This window comes from Camarhynchus parvulus, chromosome 6 (genome assembly GCF_901933205.1).
Source record: "Camarhynchus parvulus chromosome 6, STF_HiC, whole genome shotgun sequence".
Lineage (NCBI taxonomy): Eukaryota > Metazoa > Chordata > Aves > Passeriformes > Thraupidae > Camarhynchus > Camarhynchus parvulus.
This window is the reverse complement of record NC_044576.1, coordinates 9,325,662-9,346,710: the sequence shown is the minus strand read 5'-3', so window position 1 is coordinate 9,346,710 and position 21,049 is coordinate 9,325,662. Positions and strand designations below refer to the sequence as shown.

The 21,049-nt window shown below is 41.0% G+C and overlaps 3 protein-coding genes across 5 annotated transcripts in view; 2 read left to right on the top strand and 1 right to left on the bottom strand.

The window, feature by feature from the left end:
* CHAT (choline O-acetyltransferase) overlaps positions 1–2,574 on the top strand; it is a 31,576-nt gene extending 29,002 nt beyond the window's left edge. The window contains exons 13-14 of the mRNA XM_030951422.1: positions 247–384; positions 2,031–2,574. Coding sequence (XP_030807282.1) covers positions 247–384; positions 2,031–2,300 — 408 coding nt within the window. The 3' untranslated portion in view covers positions 2,301–2,574. The remainder of the gene's footprint in view (positions 1–246; positions 385–2,030) is intronic.
* Positions 2,575–6,642: 4,068 nt separating this feature from the next.
* On the top strand, positions 6,643–9,461 carry C6H10orf53 (chromosome 6 C10orf53 homolog). The gene is made up of 3 exons (XM_030951254.1): positions 6,643–6,703; positions 8,791–8,910; positions 9,400–9,461. The coding sequence occupies exons 1-3, from the start codon at positions 6,643–6,645 to the stop codon at positions 9,459–9,461; spliced, it is 243 nt and encodes an 80-aa protein (XP_030807114.1).
* A 10,923-nt stretch (positions 9,462–20,384) lies between these two features.
* Positions 20,385–21,049, bottom strand: part of OGDHL (oxoglutarate dehydrogenase like) — a 48,093-nt gene continuing 47,428 nt past the window's right edge. For all 3 annotated transcript variants that reach the window (XM_030951601.1, XM_030951602.1, XM_030951603.1), the window contains one exon: positions 20,385–20,636. In XM_030951601.1, the coding sequence (XP_030807461.1) occupies positions 20,513–20,636 (124 nt within the window). In that variant the 3' untranslated portion in view covers positions 20,385–20,512. The remainder of the gene's footprint in view (positions 20,637–21,049) is intronic.

Genomic DNA, 21,049 nt, shown 5'->3' with positions numbered 1-21,049 from the left:
AATGAGCACACAGATAACATCAGCACACAATACACATCAAGACTGTCTCCTTCCTAATCTGTAAATCTTCAGAGCACCATACGAATTTCTAGTTACTGATCTTCAGCAGAGTACATACTCAGAGTGACATCTGAACATTCCAGGCTTTACATCACTCAAACCAAGTTCATCAGCTCTGACCAGAGCACTAGGCGATAACAGTCCAAATGCCTCCAAACTCAGTTAAATGCTGTTGTCTTATCACAGGCTGTCACTGGAATGGCAATAGACAATCACCTGCTAGGGCTCAGAGAGGTGGCACGGGAACACCTCAAGGAGCTGCCAGAGATATTTACAGATGAGACTTATCTGACAAGCAATCGGTTCATCCTCTCAACCAGCCAGGTGAGTGTCTCCTGTTCACTGGTCTTGCCAAGCAAAGCATAATTCATTTGGGTTCTGCCAGACCTTGTTGCCCACAATGAAAATAATGTAAAAAAGGCAAGCAAACAAAAGCAGTATCATCAAGAAGTCCACGAATTCCTCCACATTTTCAATCCTGTTTTGGTTCATCAGCACAGTAAATACTGACTGCAGTTATCACTTCAAAGGCAACATTTCAATGTCCTTTGCAGAAATTCTGGAAACATACACAAACAAACTAGTAAAATTCACATGAGGGTTCAATTTTCAAACTACATATACTCCCATTCCCCTTCTTTTCCTCCTTGCCCTAAGATGACAGCTCTAGTGAGCAGTCTTTACTCCAGTGACAGTATAGCCACAAGCCAGAAGGACTGCCACTCTGAGAAACAGAAAGCCAAGAGCCACGAGGAAATTTTACTCTTAAAAATTGCTACATTTAAGATCTTTGAGAGCCTTCTGTTGTTTGCTGTAGGACAGCAACCCATGCAGACATGCAACTTAAGACTTACAGACATTTACAGATTTACATGTATTTGCACATACAAAGGTACTGTAAGAGTCAATACTTCCTACACTTAATGTTCTGAATAAGGAAGCAACTTTACATCATAGAGCCAAAAAATTAAATATTTCATTGCATGTAGTAGCAATGAACAAAGAAATCTATGTAGTCCTAATGAAAAAAGAAATCTATGTAGGAATTCATTAACTGAAACATTAACCTAACTGCAACAGAAAGAGACTTGCGATATCATGCTACAGCATAAAACCTTAATAAGTAATTTGATCTTGTCATAATGTTTGTAGGCTTTCAGACATGAGTGAATGTAACAAACATGCTACTACATAAATTCTCCAAGAAACTATCCATGAGCAAAGAGTGCTTCTGAATAGCTTTATGGCCTTCGGCTGTTGCACAGCAAATTCATCTGACAATTCTATGGCTCTATTAGCAGGACTAATGGCCTGTTCTACACCATTAAAAAGGCAAATGTTGTTTGAGAAGGTCCACGAACACAAAGCCTGAAACATACAGATTTCTAACACCTTTTATTTTCTGCAGAAGAAAGTGTTTCACTGCCATATCATGCCATGATTAAACTGCAGTATAATAGAATGCCTAGTTGCATTAAAGTATTTTTATTGAGCATCAAAATTATAAATTATTATTAGAAATGGACAATGCTAATTTCTCTAATGTAATGCAGTCTTCACATTACAAATCTAACATAACCTTAAGAAATTAAAAACCTTAAAGAAGTTTTACGTATCCATTTTATGTACAAGGATTACATAAAATTCCTATCAATAACAAATCTTCTAGCTTTCAAATATCTATATAAATTCAGCAAAGAGATGCATTATAGCCACCTCAAATTACACCAGTTTTTAAACCATAGCAAACAAACAGAGCAATGAGATTCTATACTGAGATCAGCCTTTGCCTTCCAAGGTAAATCATCTCCAGGTCTGGATTTCTGGAGACAGTGATACTCCACAAGGCTGGATCCACCACATTACCAGCATTTGTAGCATTTTTTTTCTCTTTTTCCTAATTCCTAAGCAGCTGATTTTAGGTGCCCTGACTAATCAGAAATCACTCCTTCCCTTCTTCCTACAACCAGGTTCCTACTACTATGGAAATGTTCTGCTGCTATGGGCCTGTGGTGCCCAATGGATATGGAGCGTGTTACAACCCTCAGCCAGAGCATTTATTATTCTGCATCTCAAGCTTTAAGGAATGTAAGGAAACCTCCTCAGGCATGTTTGCAAAAGCTGTGGAAGAAAGTCTCCTAGCAATGAGAGATCTGTGCAACAAATGCAGCTCTACTACAGCAAAGCCACCTGCTAAACAAGACGCAGCCACCCAGCTGCAGAGTGACCACCGGCGCTAAGGCTGTAGGAATGATTCTCCTGGACCCACTCCAGGAAGAAACATGACATAGCTGTTCAAAGGCAAGATAATACTAGTAATATAATAGTGTAGAACCAAAGTGTCATTTGTTTCTCATTGTTGCCAACATTTACAGCTCTGTGTACTAAACTACCATTTCTTGCTTACGAGTCAGCAAAAAAAGATTTGGTCTCACTGACTGAAATGAAGGAGTAAGTCATAAAAGTATGTGTTGTACTATCATTTCTAACCATAATTAACTTGTGCCATTTTATCACCTAAAAAATTGAGTCAGTTATATGGATATGTCATAAATTAAATACTAAGGAACACCAATTAATTAATATCCCCTGCAAGTAGTTCTAAAATATTCACATCTATTACTACAAGATTTGCATGTAAAGAAAAAAAGAAATTCCCGCTATTGGGAATTTTGAGAGTAAAACTGTAAATAATAGGCTGATGCCATTATATCCTGAACTTTTGCATGAAGAGTGTCTAATACCACCAGTCTATTTACTATATAAGAAAAACGGAATATTTTTTAAAGAGTGGCCCCTGTGCATTTCCACAGAGTTCAGGAATATAACACAACTGTTTGCATGTTTACCCCAATCAAAAAATGCTGCAGAATTAATTTAGCTTTTATTCTGGTTTGCACTGGTCTCAAGTACAGTCCTGTTCTGAAAGCAGCATATAAGAGACATGATCCATCGCAGAGAATTGGGAGAATTTTGTCCCTAATGAATTGACTTAATTATTTCTTTCTATCAGTGAGCAAAATCCACCCTGACAGAGTGGCAAAGCACAAAACATAAGTACTATTCAATCCTACTTAAGACCTTTTCTGTTTGCATTGGAATTAATTTAGTCATTGTGACTGGCAGGAGAGTGAATGCAACCACACAAAATCAAAGAGCAATAATTAGAATGAAGAGGTAAATTTGCAATATAAGTAAGTCTCCAGCTAGAGTTATAAATACCAGTACTGGTACTCATATCAGCTTTGCATCATCCCTTCCCCCCCGGAGGGATTTATATTTTATATTTTTAAATAGCAGATATAGGGTATAATATTCTGCAATAGACAGTAAATTCAACCAGGAAAGTGGTAATATATAGTGTCTGGTAATTCCCATTTTATGTCAACGTTATCCTGAGGTTTTTCTAATTATCTTTTTCATTCCCTATAAATCCTTGCAGGGACTGATATTTCCAGTTACTTTCTTGTGAGGTCAAATATGCTGCCTTACTTAGAGGTGTTCAGTATCATTGTTAGGACACAACTTACTCACTCACTGAAGACACTCAATTCCAAACTCCAGTGCAGATCCCGTGCTGCACAAGCTGGAACACACTCTGAGGCCTGGCCAGGGATAGCTTCCTTGCCTGTGGAGAGTGATGTTCTCTCTTCCTTTGTAGATCAAACAATCACATGTTTAAGCACTCTGAAGCCTAAAAGCAGAATGGAATTTTGCAATTACCTAGAGATGCAAATATGTTTCTATTTAAGAACTCTAGATACAAATTCAGGAGATTCTATATGTCCATGACTATTTTACTGCCTCTTTAGAGGTGCATACATGCACTTAAGCAGCCTGCTGGATAAAGGATATCCCCAACCCCATGTGTGAAAGGGCAGTGGGCCTGATAATCAATTAGAGCATGTAACTATGCTGAAATAAATCAACTATGATGATTTGCAGACATTAAGAGCTAGGCTAATTTTTTTAAAGTTATTATATTTCACAGAAAAATATGTATGTTTTATTACTCTGTGAGCTGTGGTTCAAATCAAAGATGAAATCTGGTTTTAGATTACATAAATAATATTATAGCATAAAAGCTGCCCCAAAGATATCATAGAATGGTTTAGGTTGGAAGAGATCTTAAAGATCATCTTGTACCCACTTCCCTGCCATGGGCAGGGACACCTTCCACTAGACCAGGTTGCTCCAAGAGCGATCCAACCTGGCCTTGAAAACTTCCAGGGATGGGGCATCCACAACTTCTCTAGGCAACCTGCTCCAGTGCCTCACTGCTCTCACAGTAAACTTGCTCCTAACATCTAATCTAATTTAAAAGTTAAGATGTAAAAATGCATAAACAAAACCCAAGAAAACTGTTGCCGAGACCAAAAGTTTGCTCAAAGAATACACGGTTCAAAATAAAGCTTTAAATTGTTCCTATACTATAGTTATGAGAATTTCTTCAAAACATTCCCAGTAATTTTTCTATCATTTCACTACAAAAGCATTCTGCATTTCTAACATAACTGTAGCACTACATATTTTTTGTAGAATTACATGTTTAAAATTGTAGTCATATTTTAAGAGTATAAAAATACTGTGAATAGTTATTTGATAATTTATTAATTTTCTTCTAATTAAATATATACTTTTATTTTGTATTCCTAGCTACATAAGTACAGATAGTTATTTGCCAATATTACCTGTTTCTCATTTTACTTTTTTCTCTGGAATCTTAACAATAGCTCAGACACTGTGCTCAACACAGTCACTGAGAACTCAGGAAGCTTCTACACCCACACCTGGTACTTTATACCAATTTATCATTAAGAGCCCCTTAGTTGTCTACAGCTGCTGTAACAGGTGTTCTGCATTCTCCAGCTCTGCAAGCTACTGGTGGTGGAAAATACTGACAATATATTTTTACTTGAGGACCAGTGATTGTACTTCCTATTCATCCTGTACTTGCATCTTACTGCTCTGGTTTTAGTGTTCAGCCTGAATATCTGAAAGGAGCAGCTTTGATGACCTCAGTCCCTGCAGAGAAGTCTTTTGTGTACATGGTCTACCTTTGCCACTACCTGTGCTAAAAGCACTATCTGCAAGGTACCTGACTTGGCGCAGGAAGCTTCAGGCTCAGTTCAGGTCTGTTTAAATTGAAAGTTTCTGGTTAAATTACAGATGGATAAAAATTCACAGGCACTACAAACTTCTCTGACAGCAGAAGCTTCACAAGGGACTGTACTGCTTCTCAGTTAACAGAATTCCCTACACCTGTGTGGTGTGATCCCATGCTGTATCTATCAAGGATTTCAGGAAATAGGTTTTCTTAAGTTCTAATTTAAAATTATTTGTGTTATGCAAATGAAGTTCCTTTATGAAGTTTAAAAATACACACCTTTATGCACTTATGGAAACCAAAAACGAAGCTTTTAAAATGTTTCTAACCAGAATACTGTGGAATAGGTTGTTCAGTATAAAAAGAGAGAAAATTGTGATTGACAAGCTAGGTGTAATTAATGTAACAAGTGGCTATAATTTAATAAGCCTCTTGGTGGGACCTGGGGCACACAGCCCCCTGCAAGAGAACTTTCAGAAGGTGATTGCTTCACTCTCCCCGTGGGTGTACACCAATGTACACACAGTGTGCAGAAATTAAAAAGCAAATGTTTTAATGAAATTTCGTGTTCAAAGTCATCAAAAGTAAAAGACGTTCGATTTCAAAATAGGGGTGTTTCAAGGGCGTAAGAGCCCGACCTCGCTCCTTTGACAGGAGTGCTGCCAGAGCCCCTGTGCCGTGGGTAATTTGGCAGGACACGGCTGTGACAACACAGCGTGAGTTGCAGAAGACAGAGAAATATTTTAGTGATACTTTTATTTTTATAAAAAAGTATATATTTATGACAAATGTAAATGTGTATTTATAGCACATGTTGTTCCTGTTATGTTTTGTCTCTACTGAAATATGTTTATCTGTCTATATGTACGCCCTGAAGTGTAAGCTGGTAACGCGCATTCAGCTCGTTCACGGACGGAGCTCCGCGCTGCAAATAAAAGCTATCAGAGGAAAAACCTTGTCGCCTCTTTGTGCCTTCAGCCCCGGCCCCTCGAAGCCTCAGGGGTCGCCCCGCGGGGAGGGGGCGGGAGCCGGGACTGCACCGCCCGCGGCGCGCCTGCCCCGTCCCGCCCGGCGGGGCTGCGGGGATTCCGGGGCTCTCCGCCCGCTCCCGGCCTGCCCTGCCCGGGGAGGCGGCGCGGGTTCCTGACGTGCTATCGTGCACTATCACGAGTCGGGAGGGACTCACAAGGATCTGCGGCTCCTGGCCCTGCACAGGACGTTCCCAGCCCTCCCAGCATTTCACAAATTACCTCCCAACAATTTACAAATTACATGTGCCCGAGAGCGTTGTCCAAATGCTTCTTCAGCTCTGTCAGGCTGCCGCTATGAGCACTTCTCTGGGGAGACTGTTCCAGTGCCCAGCTACCCTCTGGGTGAAGAGCCTTTTGCTGATACCCAGTCTCAGTCTCCCCCGGGGCAGCTTCAGGCCGTTCCCTCGGGTCCCTGCTCAGGTTCCCTATGGCCGCACCGTACCGATGGCTCTCGGTGTTGCAAGGCTGGCAGGCTGCGAAGGGGGCTCCAGCAGCTGTGCCATGTGTGAGACAGGGGAAAAGGCTGCTCCTCAAAGACGCCCCAGAAAGCACAAACACCTCCATCTTTTGTGTTTGCTAGAATAAGCTTGCATTACAGTGTGCATATATTTTCCGGTTACACACAGCTCATTAAAAACACAGACTGAAATAAACACATAAACCAATGATGGAAACATTTAAACTCAAATGTAGTCGTAAAGTGAAGTACTTGGGAGTCGTTACATTTGCTGCTCACAGCTCAGCGGTTATTTCCAGCAGCCAACACAAGGCAGGCACAGCAGGTACCCCCAGGCTCGGGTGCCACGGTTTGGAGCAGAGCTGCTCCGATCTCCCGCATGCACAGGTGAGGGACCGAGCCAGCTGTGCGGCTCGGGGCGCCGCTGCAGGGCTTGAAATGGCTCCACGGCAGCTCTGACAGAAGAGCAGTGCCTCGGGGTTTTACAGAGTTTGCAGGTGCTGCAGAACTTCACTAACCATACCTAAAGTTGCAGTGATGGATAGCCCACAGAGAAGCATTGTAGCTATTTTTTTTTCTCATTCATCTCATTAAGGACTGGTGTAGTCTATTTCCTGTTTATGAGGGAATGAGCAACACTTTTCCTCTGCTCCAATGCTCTCCAGCTGTAATAATAACCATTTCTGCCTAGCAAAATTCATCTAAGGTTTCAAGACAAATCAAATTGCATGCATGTGATCTCAAGTATTCCCATAAGTACAGTTTTGTGAATTTAAAGGCTTTAGATAACATAGAAGTACCTCCAAAAAGAGAAAATAATAAACTAGGTATCAGACAAATCCCTATTTGCTTGACACTGAAAATTTACAGAAAGCATTAGTCAATGCAGTAAGTGGGGTACTAGCAACTCATTCCAATTTTTCTCACTGGGGTTGGTAGATCATTGCAATGTACCTGTCATGGCCCTAACCTGGGGAAAATAATCAGGTGGGCTTTTAATTTAGAACCCACAGTACAGAGATGTCATCTCTCTCACCCATTTTATAATTGTGAATTAATTGTCTGAGATTACCATCAAAGCTTCCTAGAAAGCAGTGAGAGCTGTCTGATGAGAATGGCAAAACAGCAGCAGAAGCTGAAAGCATGCTACTTTATGAGCACTCTTTCCTCAGCCACTTCTCCTACTTTTTCAGTAAGCTGAATTTAAATACTGCAAACAGCCCTCACAGGTGGATGCAGTTAGGTTAAATGTTTGAGAAATTCTGACCCTTGCAGGTCATACACCTACAGTGGAACTGGGATAGAGAAAATACCTCCACCTGCCAGAATAACTGAGATGTCAGTACAGCCTTAACACAGTTGATAGAAACCTGGAAAGGTGAGACCCTGAATGTTTGACTATACAGGAATTTGCTTCTGCCTTGTAAAACAGCTCAATAGAAAGTGATGAATTAAAACAAATTCAAATCTGGGGAGTGCCCAGGCAAGTACTTGGCATTTCTGTGTTCTTATTTCCCCAGTTCTGATTAATTTAACATTATACAATGTACCATAATAAATCTGAAAAGCACCTAATTAAACTAAAAAAATACGTGGATCAAGAGATTATTTTGTCCATTCTGATTTGATTCTCAGCTTCACAAAAATCTCAAGTGTTTAATGTCCTGAGAAATTACTCTTTCAGTAGAAGAAAGATGAATTATGCGTCAATGAACAATTGGGTTATCAAGGTTGTTCACTTAATGTTCCAGCTGTTCTGTAACACCATCTTAATTCTTATTGGAGAATTCTTTTGAATTTAGTCTTATTCTGTGGTACTTACAAATAACTGCATTTTGTTTCTTACAGCTGCTCTGCCAGTTAATAGCAAATACAAGAAATTAATTTCTTGCCTTTTACCCCTAGACCTAGAAATGACAGAGGCTGGAGGCTTCATTCAAAGGAGATCCATTAAATGTAATAATAGTGAAGATGGAGATTAAAGCTGATAGGCTTTGTGGAGAGTTTTGTACAGCACTTAACTACATTAACTCTGGGTTTTTCTCATCCTCAAAGTGCTAGAACTTAGATATACTCAGAATTTACTGAGAACCAAGCAAATACATACTGGCCACTGCTTCTTTGCCCTTTTCCAGCTGGCCTGAAGGCAGATGGACATCGCCTTATTCTGGAAGTGGTAACAAACTGGAATGCTGTAGACCCGGTGGTTGACAGGGATATTGTATTTCATTGCAACATTTATGACCTGGATTTTGGTAATTCCTGAATTTTATTATTGGCAGTTCTTCCAAAAGCACCTGCATTTTGAAATGAGCACTTCCTAAGGCGTAAACAGTCCAGATTCTATCAACATTTACACTTTTAAGCTCTGTACTGCTTTATATTCAAGGCAGTTTGAAAGGCACAGTCAGGAACAGAGAATGGCTTGGGAGTTAAGGCCATGCTTGGGAGAGCACTGTCTGGGGCCATCCCACATGCACCAGCCCACAGCCACAAGAAAACCTGCTAGGTTTTGGTCCACAGAGGTATTAGGGCTTCCCTCTGCTTTCAAAATAGGAATTTATATTTTTTGCATGAGCTGAGTCCGTCTCGGATTACAGAATTAACCACAGCAGAGACAAATTGGGTCCAAGTACTGTGAGGGAGAGCACAGAGATCTGTATGTGTTGGGGTAAGAAGTAGAAATGTAAAAGGTAAATACATTTACATGCATATATTTTGTGAGTTGTAGTTTTCTCCTTTAGGAGCTGATGGCAAGTTAGATCCACTTTGTGAAGAAGCCAGAAAAGCAGTGTTAAATGCTTAACAACTTATAGGGACACTTCCCCTTTAATCTTGGGTTTCTGACAGGCAGTTTACTTGCATCATAAACATTAGTTCTTTACAGTTCTAGTTCTATTAAGGAAGGGGATAATCTTGTTACACCCCCATGTGAACCAAATAAGAATAGAACCCCTTTTCCAGAAACAGTTGTATGTTACAACGCTGAATATTGCAAATTCAGGTAGAACTGACTTGTATGGCATTTTAATAATTTGAATTAAATTAAAAGACTGAAACTCTGAAAATCTTTAATTCTTTCAACTTTATAAAGTTTCTTATGTCAAAGATACTTTCAAAGTCATTATTAGCTGATAATATGTCTTTTTACAGTTATACAGGCTTACAGTTCAGTTCTTCTCTTGGCCACAAATATCTCAGAGAACAGTTGTGCATCACTAGGGAGCCCAAAAGTAGAGAGAAAGAAGTTGGCATACCCATACGGACAGAATTAAAACTGACTGGATGTTATCACAGCTGATATTCCATGTACCTCAGAAGTAACTAGAGTATGAAGCTTCTTTTTTGCTCCTTATTTGTCAACATACATTGAACTTCAATTTTATTTTAAAAACAATTTAGATTTAGGTAAGTTCAGCAGTGTGAAAATAATCATATGCCAGAATGCTGGTGCCCTGAGCAACATTCAGTTTGGCCCATAATTAGTTGTGAAAGAAGGAAGTGGTTAATCTTTGCATCCTAACAAAGGGGGTTGAGCCAAGAAACACAAGGATTTGCTGAGCCCAGGAAGAGCAGGCAGCAAAGCTGCAGTTTCCAGCAGGGCTACAGGAGAGCAGGCTGCCCAGCACAAAACCAAAACCCAAAGAAAATCTGTCGCTCAGTATCTTCTACCAGCTGAAATCTGCAGGGAGTTAGCAAACATTACATTTACAGTAACACTGATCCAACACAAAAGTGTGTCAAAATAACACTATCACTATGTCCAGATTCAGTCCCCTTCCCTCCAGGTGGCAGAGGCACTAAACCAATATCCTTTAAAAAGAAAAACAATACTCATAGTTAAAGCTGAGCAAAGCAGGAATTGTATTGTTCCTTTAGAAGACTGAAATATTTTTGCTTTCTACCACTCTGATATAACAAGATTAGAAAGTGGGAACATCCAGAATGAGCTGGATTGAGAAGATCAATATAGTGAAGCTTGGCACAGCTGGCCAGGGGCACTTTTTGCAAGAAGCATTCACACAGACAGCAAACTGGGTTTGCAGCAGCCTGCCCTGGGCAGAGGGAGTTTGTTCACACCTTGCTGTCACCCTGCTCCCTGCCACTACTGAGCAGATTGTCACACCTTGTTGTCACCCCGAGCCTCCCTGCCACTACTGAGCAGATTGTCACACCTTGCTGTCACCCCGAGCCTCCCTGCCACTACTGAGCAAATTGTCCTGCCCATAAGGCATCTCCAGTGCAGCTCTCAGCAGAGGCAGGGCTTTCTCAAACACACCTACCACATTCATCACTAGGACACCAACAAATGACTTTCTGCTCTGACAGTAAATTGTTTACTGCCCTCTTAGGTAAATGCAAATTCATTAGACTAAATTAGTTTAAATAATGCTGGTTCTGGGCAGGATTTACTCCCAAAAATAGCAGAATAAATTCCCCAGATCTCTTGAGCGTGGAAAGCTGTGAACATCACTGGAAACACAGCAAGCAGATGAGTTCATCACTGTGACTAGTCTTGGGGTAGATTTTTTTTTTTGTTATTTTGTTTGTTGGGTGGGTTAATTTTGCTGTATTTGGTGCCCTCTTTAACACCACTCTGAGGACATTTCTGACATACCTCCAAGTCAGATAACAGCAGTTTTGTAGGGAGACATTAGGCCTTAATAAATCAACATGTTTAACTGGAGTAAATACAAACTTTGTATAAAAAATAAAAGCTTTGAGGAACACAAAGCTGCAGGTTTGAAACAGCAAGCTTTTAAGACAAGCATGGGTTGAGAACAGCTGCTCTGACTTTGCTTTGAGTAATATTATGACCAAAATGTGAGAGTGAGGCAAAAATCAGCTGCACCTAAAAGAGATCTCATAGCTCCACATGGAGATCTCAGGCCCCATTACTGTGTTTTTGTCACAGAAGGAAGAAATAAATACAAATTTGCAGTAGCTCTTTCAGTCTGGTACCTGCCCCCAAACTACCTGCAGTTAGTTGCCACAGCACTAGCAGGCAGCTGGATGTTGAAAGGCACTACAGTAGCCACGTGGACAAAGGCATGTAATTTTTTTATAATGAAATACCCACTTTTTTCCCCTCACTTTTTTCCTCATTTATAAGGGGATTATCTGCCCTATGGATAATCATGGCCATTCAAAACTGAATTTAGCCTCCAAGTCTTCTGTACAGCAACTTCCAGCCAGACTATTGTGACAAAGTCAAATCAGGAAGAAGAAAGCAGCCGCAGCAAATTATTCCAGTAGTAACACCAACTAAATTGCTGTGCAGCTTTTATGGTTTGACTAATTGTCTCATTAAGGCACATTTCTGATCACTGAAATGGATCTCAAGTATTATTAATCACTGAAAAAACAGTACCACTAAGAGCCTCTCTCCCTCCTATCCCTGGCACTCTTTGCAATGGAAAAGGCTCACAGACTCCTGTTGATTGGAGCCCCACTGCTGCACAGTTGGCAGTCAAACAGTACTAATGGCACAATAACCCAATAGAACTAAAATAGTTATGCCTTTCACAGTAACAATCTCTTCTAACATGATTAAGCTCCATCATGTGCATTTCCTTGTGTTTTGCAAATGGCTCCAAAAAATCTGACAATTTTTCCAGTAACTTCTTCAAAAGGAGAGGGGAAAAAATATAAAATTCATTAGCTATCATGAAACAAATTTTAAAAACTCGATAAATTTTAGAATAATCTGAAAACAACTGCAGCAAGCATGGGCTGTGGCACCCAGTCCACTCCCCCTGCAGAACACACCTCCTAATACTGGCTTTGGCTCAGTTATTTGCAGGCACTTCAGTGAACCTTAGTTTAGGGGCTGGCTTGCCCTGGGCTAGCTCTGTAACTGATGGAGACAGACACCCCCACAAAGCACTCAGATCTCTGTGTACAGACTGTAGCATCTCTGGGCTCCTAATCTAGGTACTTCACTGGTGTTTGGTCTGAAACAATATTAGGAAAGATGAAGCTTCTTCCTCATATAAGGAGCCCATTTAAAAAGGAGCAAACTGGCCTTATTCAAGACACCACTGATGGACTCTCTTCATTCTCAGCAAACAGGAGGACTTTGCTCTTGGCCATCACTCTCAGTGGCTGCACAAGCCATACACTGCAACAGGACAGTTCCCCTTACCAGGGGAGGCCTTTAGGTGTTTATCCTATGCATTATCATAATAAAGACAGCAGACACTTAATTTCCAAGCAGCTAACTTTCAGAAGTCTAATGCAAAAGTGGCACAGTTATTGCTGCAAGATGTACAGACTTTGGAATTAATTCTGGGGAACAGAACCTGGCTACAGAGATCTCCTTCCCTTTGGGCTTTGTTACAGAGACAGGTACCATAGAGTCGAAATCTGCTTGAGCTCCTGAGTTGTGCAATATTATGCTCATTATGACAAATATTATTTAACTGATGAGTCTAATGAGGGACCTCAGGGTTGTGGTAAATGAAAATGAAATAAAAATGGAAGTAACAAAAATAATCACGCTTCATGTAGCATGTCCCTAATTTTTTAATGTACATAAATATCAGAACAGTAATGCCAAAAAGAAGGAAAAATATTCTTTTTTTTTTCCAGGCAGTCCCTTCAGGAGCTATTTATGAGCAGTCATAAACTGACATGCACACTCAGATATATTTTCCTGAAGCCTGTAGAGTTTGTCTAAGCAAAAGCTTCAGAATATGTGTGTGTAAATAAATTAAAGCCTGTCTGGTTTATAATGAGAAGGGTGTATTGTGGTATAAATATTGCAGAGCGCATTAAATAAACATGGTCACATATGACCAGGTATCTATTAAATGAGCACATCACAGGAGAAGTTAATTATCTGAGAGTGTAACTAGGAACCGTTAAGAATCACTGGAGATTAAGTTGCTTTATTTGTGTTTATCTTTCCTTCTGAATAGGCAGTAGGTCGTTGCAATGAAGAGTCCCTAAGCAACACAGAGCTTCAGCTCTTCATCAACTTTAAGATGACAGTGTTGTCAACACCAGTTTGAAGTCAGGATAAGCCAAAAATTTTATTCAATGTAATTTTGTGCAAAATGGGTTGGCACAAACCAGTATTTTAAGATGTAAAAGTGCAAAATATCTACAGATTTAGAGGAAAGAGGAAAACTTTAATGCTAAGTATTTATTTGTCTCATACTGCAGCCTAAAAAAAGTATATAAAGACTTCTTCAAAACAGATTTGTAGTGCCAGAGACTAGTGTCCTGAGAGTAACATACAACTTTACCAGAGTAATAAGATTTTTCTAGACTTCACAAGTTATTGTGTTTCAGTCCACATGCAAAAACATCAGTGTTGATGGAATTTGATTTTGCTTGGGTTGTGAAACTCACAAAGAAAGCTGTCCACTGTTCATCCTATACAAAATAACCAATATTGCAAACATGGACTAATTAAGGATATGTTTGGGCAAACTGTTGTAGCACAAAGAACAACTGATGCAGGAGGATTTAATCACATACAATTATTGAAAGCAAGGTGAAGCCAATCCCCTTAAATTGCTTAAGTACTGCTTAAACCCTGTAATTAACATATAGTAATAAATATTTCATCTTTAACAAGCCTACTGGGAGCAGTTTGTTAAACATTTATTTCTAGTCATGGGAAATTATGTACGGTCATTTTGTCACGTTCTATATCAGACAATTTTATTTTATCCCCTTTATTTTACCCCCAGCAGTGGATATGCTAATTTAGGGAAACAAAATCATTCCTCTAGTGTATATGAAACATGCTCTTCCTTCATATGTCTTTTGGCTTTTACTAATTAACTTTACCCTTGCAAAGTCTTGGCCAGCACACAGTGGCTGCTCACATCTACTTCCCAGCTTCTCCTGTGGGACTGACTCACTCCAGATAGGGGAGCTTTAGTGGGAACCCCAGCAAACCCACCCAGGGCATCACTGCAGAAGTGACCTCACAGCCTGGGCAAGGTCACTGTGGGCAGCAGAGAGAGGAACCAGGTCTGCTCATGGCACAGCCAAGCCCCAGGCACAGGCTGGCAGGGGTGGGTTTTCAGGCAGCTTCTAGCACTGAGGTGCACTTTTCCTTCAGCCCAGGCAGCATCACAGGTGCATGGGGAATTCTGTGAGAGCACCAAACATCACTGCCCTTCAACCAAGTCTGTGTGCAGACGGCTGTTATCCCACTGCAGGTGGAATTCCAAGTGAAATGCAGCCCCTTAAACCAGTACTAAAACAAACCCATCATAGGGATAATGTACTGTCCACCCAAGGAACATACTTGAAAGCCAAGCTGAGCTCTCACACAGACCCCTCTGCCTGTGGCAGGCTGAATGCACCCTGTCCTGAAGTGGAGGAGAATCTCACATTGGCTGTGTATGACATGGGCAGAAAGGGTCTATGTGCTCTTTCTGTAAGAGTATCAGTGAATTTATGGGCTATTGAACGGGAAGTAAAGACTTCTGAAATTATAATTCAGGTTTCTTTAGTGATGACTACAACTGTTTTCCCCTCTAAACAAATTAGATTTCCATTTGCCATTAATGACTGAATCACTTAAGTGTCACAAAGGAACTGCCTGGTGCACTTATTAATAATTGAAAACTTTGAGGAAATCCGTGAAACATTTTCAATCAAAGCTAATAATTCTCTAAAATATTATTTTCCCTGAATAATTACTCCTTTTGTTCTTTTATTCCTTTTGGATAATAGGCAACATTTTAAATAAAGGCATTAAAAAAACCTGAAGTAACTGTTAAGAGGTATCTAAAACCAGAAGTGGTTTCAATGTTAAAAAGCACAAATTAGAAAATAAAAAATATTAATCTGTTTCCTTCCAGCAAGTATCCTGAATTTCTATTTTAGACTCCATGCTGTTCCTTGATATCTTACACCAATGATTAGGAAAATGTACTCACTTAATCTTTGTCCTCATTCTGTATAAACATGAAGAAAAACTTTCAATTGTCTTTTTGATCAGTAGAGGCCATGAAATCAAGATTTCTATTGCTACACAACTGGACTTTGGAGGACTACTCAACAGTCAAAAGGAGCAAAGAAAGAAAAAACCCACAATTTTTTTTTTTATCAGACCTCATAGGAATCTTGAATGCCCTATTGTAGTTACTCTACTCAGTAACCTTTACTATTCAGGAACAAGGGCAGAAAGATATAAGCAAAATTACCCATATTTGCAGGGTCTTTTTGGTGTCTAAAATGATCATCAGCACAGAAAGGTTGCGTGACAGGTACTGACAAAATCCCCAAGACCTGCAAGTTTGTCCACAGGACATGGAAGGAGGGAGAAGTAGAGGTTCAGTGTCTGCCCATCCCAGCAGGTCTCACTGGGGATGATGGCTGCAGCCTGGAAAAATCCAGGTTATTCTATAGCTCTCCCCAGGAAAGGAGAGTTAATTTTTTAAAGTGTTTGGGCTTTTTGCAAAAAGAACAAAATGCATTCTTTACCACAGACAGGTCCCCTTGCTTTTCCCAAGCCAGCCTCACTGCACTCCCACAGCAAGTGGCAGCATTTTACAGCCCGAGCAGCTTTCACCACTGGCTCCCCTCAGAGCCCCACAGCCTCGCCGTGGGCTTTACTCCAGGCCTGACAGTGCTCAGCAGCTGTGACAATAATTCGGTGTTCCCTTCACCCCAGGGCCAGGACAGCATGTCCTCACCCAGTTCCCAGTCTCTTACCTGTGCTTACAAAGTCTGAGGCCACTTCTCCCTCCTGAGCCTTTCCCAGCAGCTATCCTCGGCCTTGTTCCCCTCACCTTGACTCCATAACTCCTTCTTACTGTGGAAATGGCGGCAGTGCCACACAGGGCCCTCACAGGGCCTGCACAGGGCACAGCCCTCCAGTCTGGGAAGACAGGCAAAATGCTTGAGGTGTTTAGGGCAGGACAGCAAATTACAGAGAGATGGGCCAGCTGCAACCACAACCTGGGCTTTAAGCCCCACAGCACACAGGCCAGTCCCCTCAGCCATAATTAAGTATCCCCACCTGCCCCGGGCTGCTCGTTAGCCTGGTGGGGCCCTCATGACATCCCAGGGCCCAGCGCCAGCCCCAGGAGCTGCCTGGAAAATCAACACATTCTGAATTCACTGAACCAATATAAGAGACAACAGTGGACTCTTTTCTTCCATCTTTGACCAGACTTGTTAACCTTACAAACCTATTCTATCTACTTTACAGCCATTTTGGCTTTGTGTGAGTATTGAGTATGCCTCTGGTTCATGTTTTAAACAATGTTTGATGTCATCTATGCCAACAGCAATTAAAAGGAGATATACACACACACACACACACATACATACATACATATATATATATATGCATGAGTGAAAGCATAGAGTAGGGGTTCCCAAGCTTTCATTTTGTTGTTATTCTTAGCAGCAGTGGGTATTCCCAGCTCTGTATCAGAGGCAGCACATCTGCTGGTTGTGCACTCAGGTAAGAGCTACCCAGAGCTCTTGGAACAGCAGCCTGAGAGTCTAACAAGGGATACTTAAAACAAAACAAAGAAAAGAAACAAACAACCCCCCAAGGCACACACTTTCATCTACTCAGTTCAAACAATGCGCACACATTCCTGGCTCTTGTCTAGTCTCATACATTAATTTTTACCTCCTGGAACAAACAGAATGGTTTCTCTTCTGGAGAACAGGCTCCTCCTCTGCTCTAGCACAGACTCTGACTGTACCATGGGCAGAGCATAGGTTTCCATCAAGCACACTCCTGCTGTCTGTCAGGAATGAAGAACAGTGACAGAAGCTGATTATCTAGTCTTCTGCTGTGGGCATGCACAGTATGGTGTGTCCCCAAGTACATGAAGTCAACTCACTCTCACATTTGCTGTTTCTTCCAAATTGCAAAGCTGTCATTTGAATTTCAGTGCCAACTTTTTTCACAAGAGGTCTATATAATACTTCAGTTCTTGTCAAACATTATACAAAGATGAATCTTTTAATCATATTCCATCTCAAAGCTGAAGACACAACATGTTTAGAAATTAGAGATGTTAATTTGAGTCTAGTTCCAATATTTTAAAAACACTCCTTGAAATAAAAATGCATTAATGTGTTATTTCAAAAAAATAGCAAATAATAAACCAAATATTCGATTATCACCTCAATGTTATCGTCAATTTTGACTCAATGGTTTTGAATAATTATATTTTGCTAGTCCAAACGCTGTCTACCTCACTGCTTCTATGTTTAAATAAGCCAACACTGAGGAAACAAATACAAAACAGACAAATGAGCTGTCCTAACACTTTTACAAATAGGATGTTAATGTCCCCACTCAAAGGAGAAATTTTCAAAAAGAACAGCCATAACAGAGAATTTTCTTCTTATGTACTTTTATTTTATTGAGTTTTTTTGCATCTTTGATAGAATTTTTATGCAAGTATTATGCCACAATCTAGATACACAATGAGAGTGAAAATCTGTCATTTACCATTTATATTTCTATGTTAATTTTGTTTTCTACCTCTGCATATACTGTGGCAAAAGTGCATTTATCATATTTCATGCAGCGCTGACTGCCTTATGCAAACTGAGAATACAATAAACAGAGCCAGCAATATTTAGCTGCACTCAATTCTTGCTACAGAAACAAGCATTCATAAAAGCATTAAAATACTTTGGGTGATGGTTGCTGTCTATCAGCTTAATGTTTTGAGCTATAGAAAAGGATAGGAAACAACATTTGTGGCTGTCAACTGCAGTACTTTCCAAGTTCATTAGGTTTTCAAAGACTGAATTAGCTTAAATGCTTCAGTGAGAGAAAAAGCCCAGGGCAACGAGCCTGATTTAAAAGGATGCTACAGAGTTTCACAAACATTAGACTAAGTTCAGTTCTGGATTCCATGGTAAGTACCTTACCACATCAATTCTTTGCTCTGACAGAAGAACTGTTTCTTCACCATCATGGTGTGTCTAAGCCAAATAAAAGGACAATACAAGGCACATAGGCCTTTTTGGAAACATGCTGAGATATGTAATACTTGATCATAGCTAAAGCTTTTAATTACAGCTTTTTATTTTGATGAGACAAGAAGCTTTCTAGCATCACCTGACTCTTTGAATCAGACATAAAGTGCCATGCTTTGTTATGTCACAGTCCATACAGCAGCAGCAGGGCAAAGTACTCACAGAGCAACAGCATGTCCAAGGAGCATGCTCAGGACAGGGAGGTGGAGATGGGGTGAAGCCTCATCTCTGTTTTTTCCAGTCACTTGTTATGCTGTCTCCAGGCACTGCAGGGGACATTCATAGGGGCACTCCTGGGACACAGGGCCTTTGTGCCGCTGCTTCCAGCTCCCTGCCCCAGCACAGGCGTGGCCATCCTCTGCACCCCACCGACACTGCTCACCTCACCATTCCCTCTGCCAGCCAGTACAAAGAGGGCAGAAAGCCTCCGGCCACTACACAGGTTAGTGCTGCAGAAACCTGCACTCACAAGGTCCACTCAGAGCCAGTTCTCCTGGGCCAGAGGGAACAGGACTTCTGACAATACTAGTTCTTACATCAAGAGGGAGAGAAGTGCTGGGCTCCCCTGCCTTCTAGCACTATGGAGGAAGCACAAGCAATGGTTCTCAGACCACCCTGCCATGCAGCGCCTCCCCAGAAGCCAAGCACTAGTTCCCAGCAAGAGAAACAGCCCCTGCTGCTCTCTCCCCTCCAGCACTTGCTGTACATCAGCCCCCTGACACAGAGCAGCTTGAGGAGGTTCACTTTTATGCCCATACCCAAAGTACATGGCAGTTGAGATCCTAATTGACAGAAAAATGTAAGGGACCAAAAAAATCAATCACTACTTGTGCAAAACCATAGCATATGCTTTTGGTAAATCAGCAGCTGTTGCTTGCCCACCTTCCTCTAAAAAAAGGGTGAGTAAATCAGGAATAGCCATTTCAGAGCTGAATTAGTATCAGCAAGGAGATGTGAGGTACGGAATAGCACTGGACAAAGCAGAAAACCAACTGCTTGTTGCAAAAACAGAGATTTCTCATCCAAACACCATCTCATAGTGGTCAAGGAAAAGCATATCTTAGTAGTATGGTGAGGGAAAGATTTTTATCCAAAACAGGGATGTTTACAGGACCCCACAGTTCCCTAATACCACATAGCATCAAAGCAGGCAGCCCAGGGTTCAGGAGCACCTCTTACTTTTGAAGTAATTTGCGGCTGAATTCTCCTGGTGATCACCCACTGCTCTGTCAGCTGTGGTCTCATGTACAAACAACCTTTTCTTGGTCCCTTTTACTTCTGCCCTTCTTGATCTCTAAGTGGTTCATGCTACTTTCTGTTAGCCCCATTACAACTTTGTAATGTGACTCCCTGTTTCCAGCCTCCTCACATCTCCAGGTTACCTCACCATCTCCTTCCAACAAACACAGCTGGTACATTTCTCTACCAAAGTCATCTACCAACTCTACTTTTCAGTTTCATTACTCTTCTCTGATATATAGACAGAAATAATTAATTTCTTTTCCTTGTGGTGATGACTTTTGTGTGCATAACTATGGTCCTGCCCATGCCTGCTCTACTTACTTAAAGTAATTAGACAGTGCCCAGAGACTGAGAGATGAGCCTCACCAAGCACACATTGCATTCTGGGATAGGAGAAGCTTCTTGTGTCAAAGAGGCCCCAATTTAAATAGACAAGTGACAAAAATGGTGGAAGGTAAGCTGGAATTTTTTTTCCTTATAAACTGGGAAGCAAGGTACAGAGTAATGAAGTCAGCTGCTGGATCCTTTTATTTGATAAAGCAAAAATACATATTTTCCAGTATTTTCCCCACTTTCCTTTTGGATGCAGTGTTTTGAGAGACTACCAGTCAGAGACAGGTGGGGGCCCTGCAGTTAGAATGTCTTCCCCTCAAAGGCCTCCAGGTTGAAAGCTGTATCCAAGAACCTTCTGAGTGACACCAGATGCGTGTTCTTGTTGCCTGTGGCAGCTGCAGCAGCAGGCTCTCGGCCAACATACCTTCATGACAAAAAGAATTGGGCAGACAATGAATGAGGTGAGAAGAGACACTATTTTGACAATAACAAACATGAGAACATGCCGTTTAATGCATTCAAGTCAGCTTGGCAGGTTGGGATATTTATTCATCAATCTTTCTTAAATAAAAATCAATCTAACTTGTACCAAGTTACACCTTCTGGTCAGCTTCCCTGTCTTTCCTCCCATCATTGTTAAGCTGTGTCTTCTCCCCATCCCTCCCAGGGCAGCCAGGTACACTGTCTCATAAATAGGTAACTTGCTTTTAGCAATGAAGACACACATTCCTTTGACAGCTGCATGGGCAGATCTGAGAGTCAGTCATCTAAAATAAATGCAAAATGCCTGGACTGAGCTCTTACAACAGCTGTTTCCTGCAGAAACCTGATATCTGG

What these genes read in the sequence shown, in the direction of transcription:
- C6H10orf53 (XM_030951254.1), top strand. Translation starts at nt 6,643, where the DNA reads ATGGCTCTCGGTGTTGCAAGGCTGGCAGGCTGCGAAGGGGGCTCCAGC. An exon ending in CTCCAGCAGCTGTGCCATGT is followed by an intron (nt 6,704 to 8,790) that starts GTGAGACAGGGG and finishes GCCCTTTTCCAG; the next exon opens with CTGGCCTGAAGGCAGATGGA. An exon ending in CATTTATGACCTGGATTTTG is followed by an intron (nt 8,911 to 9,399) that starts GTAATTCCTGAA and finishes TTTCTCCTTTAG; the next exon opens with GAGCTGATGGCAAGTTAGAT.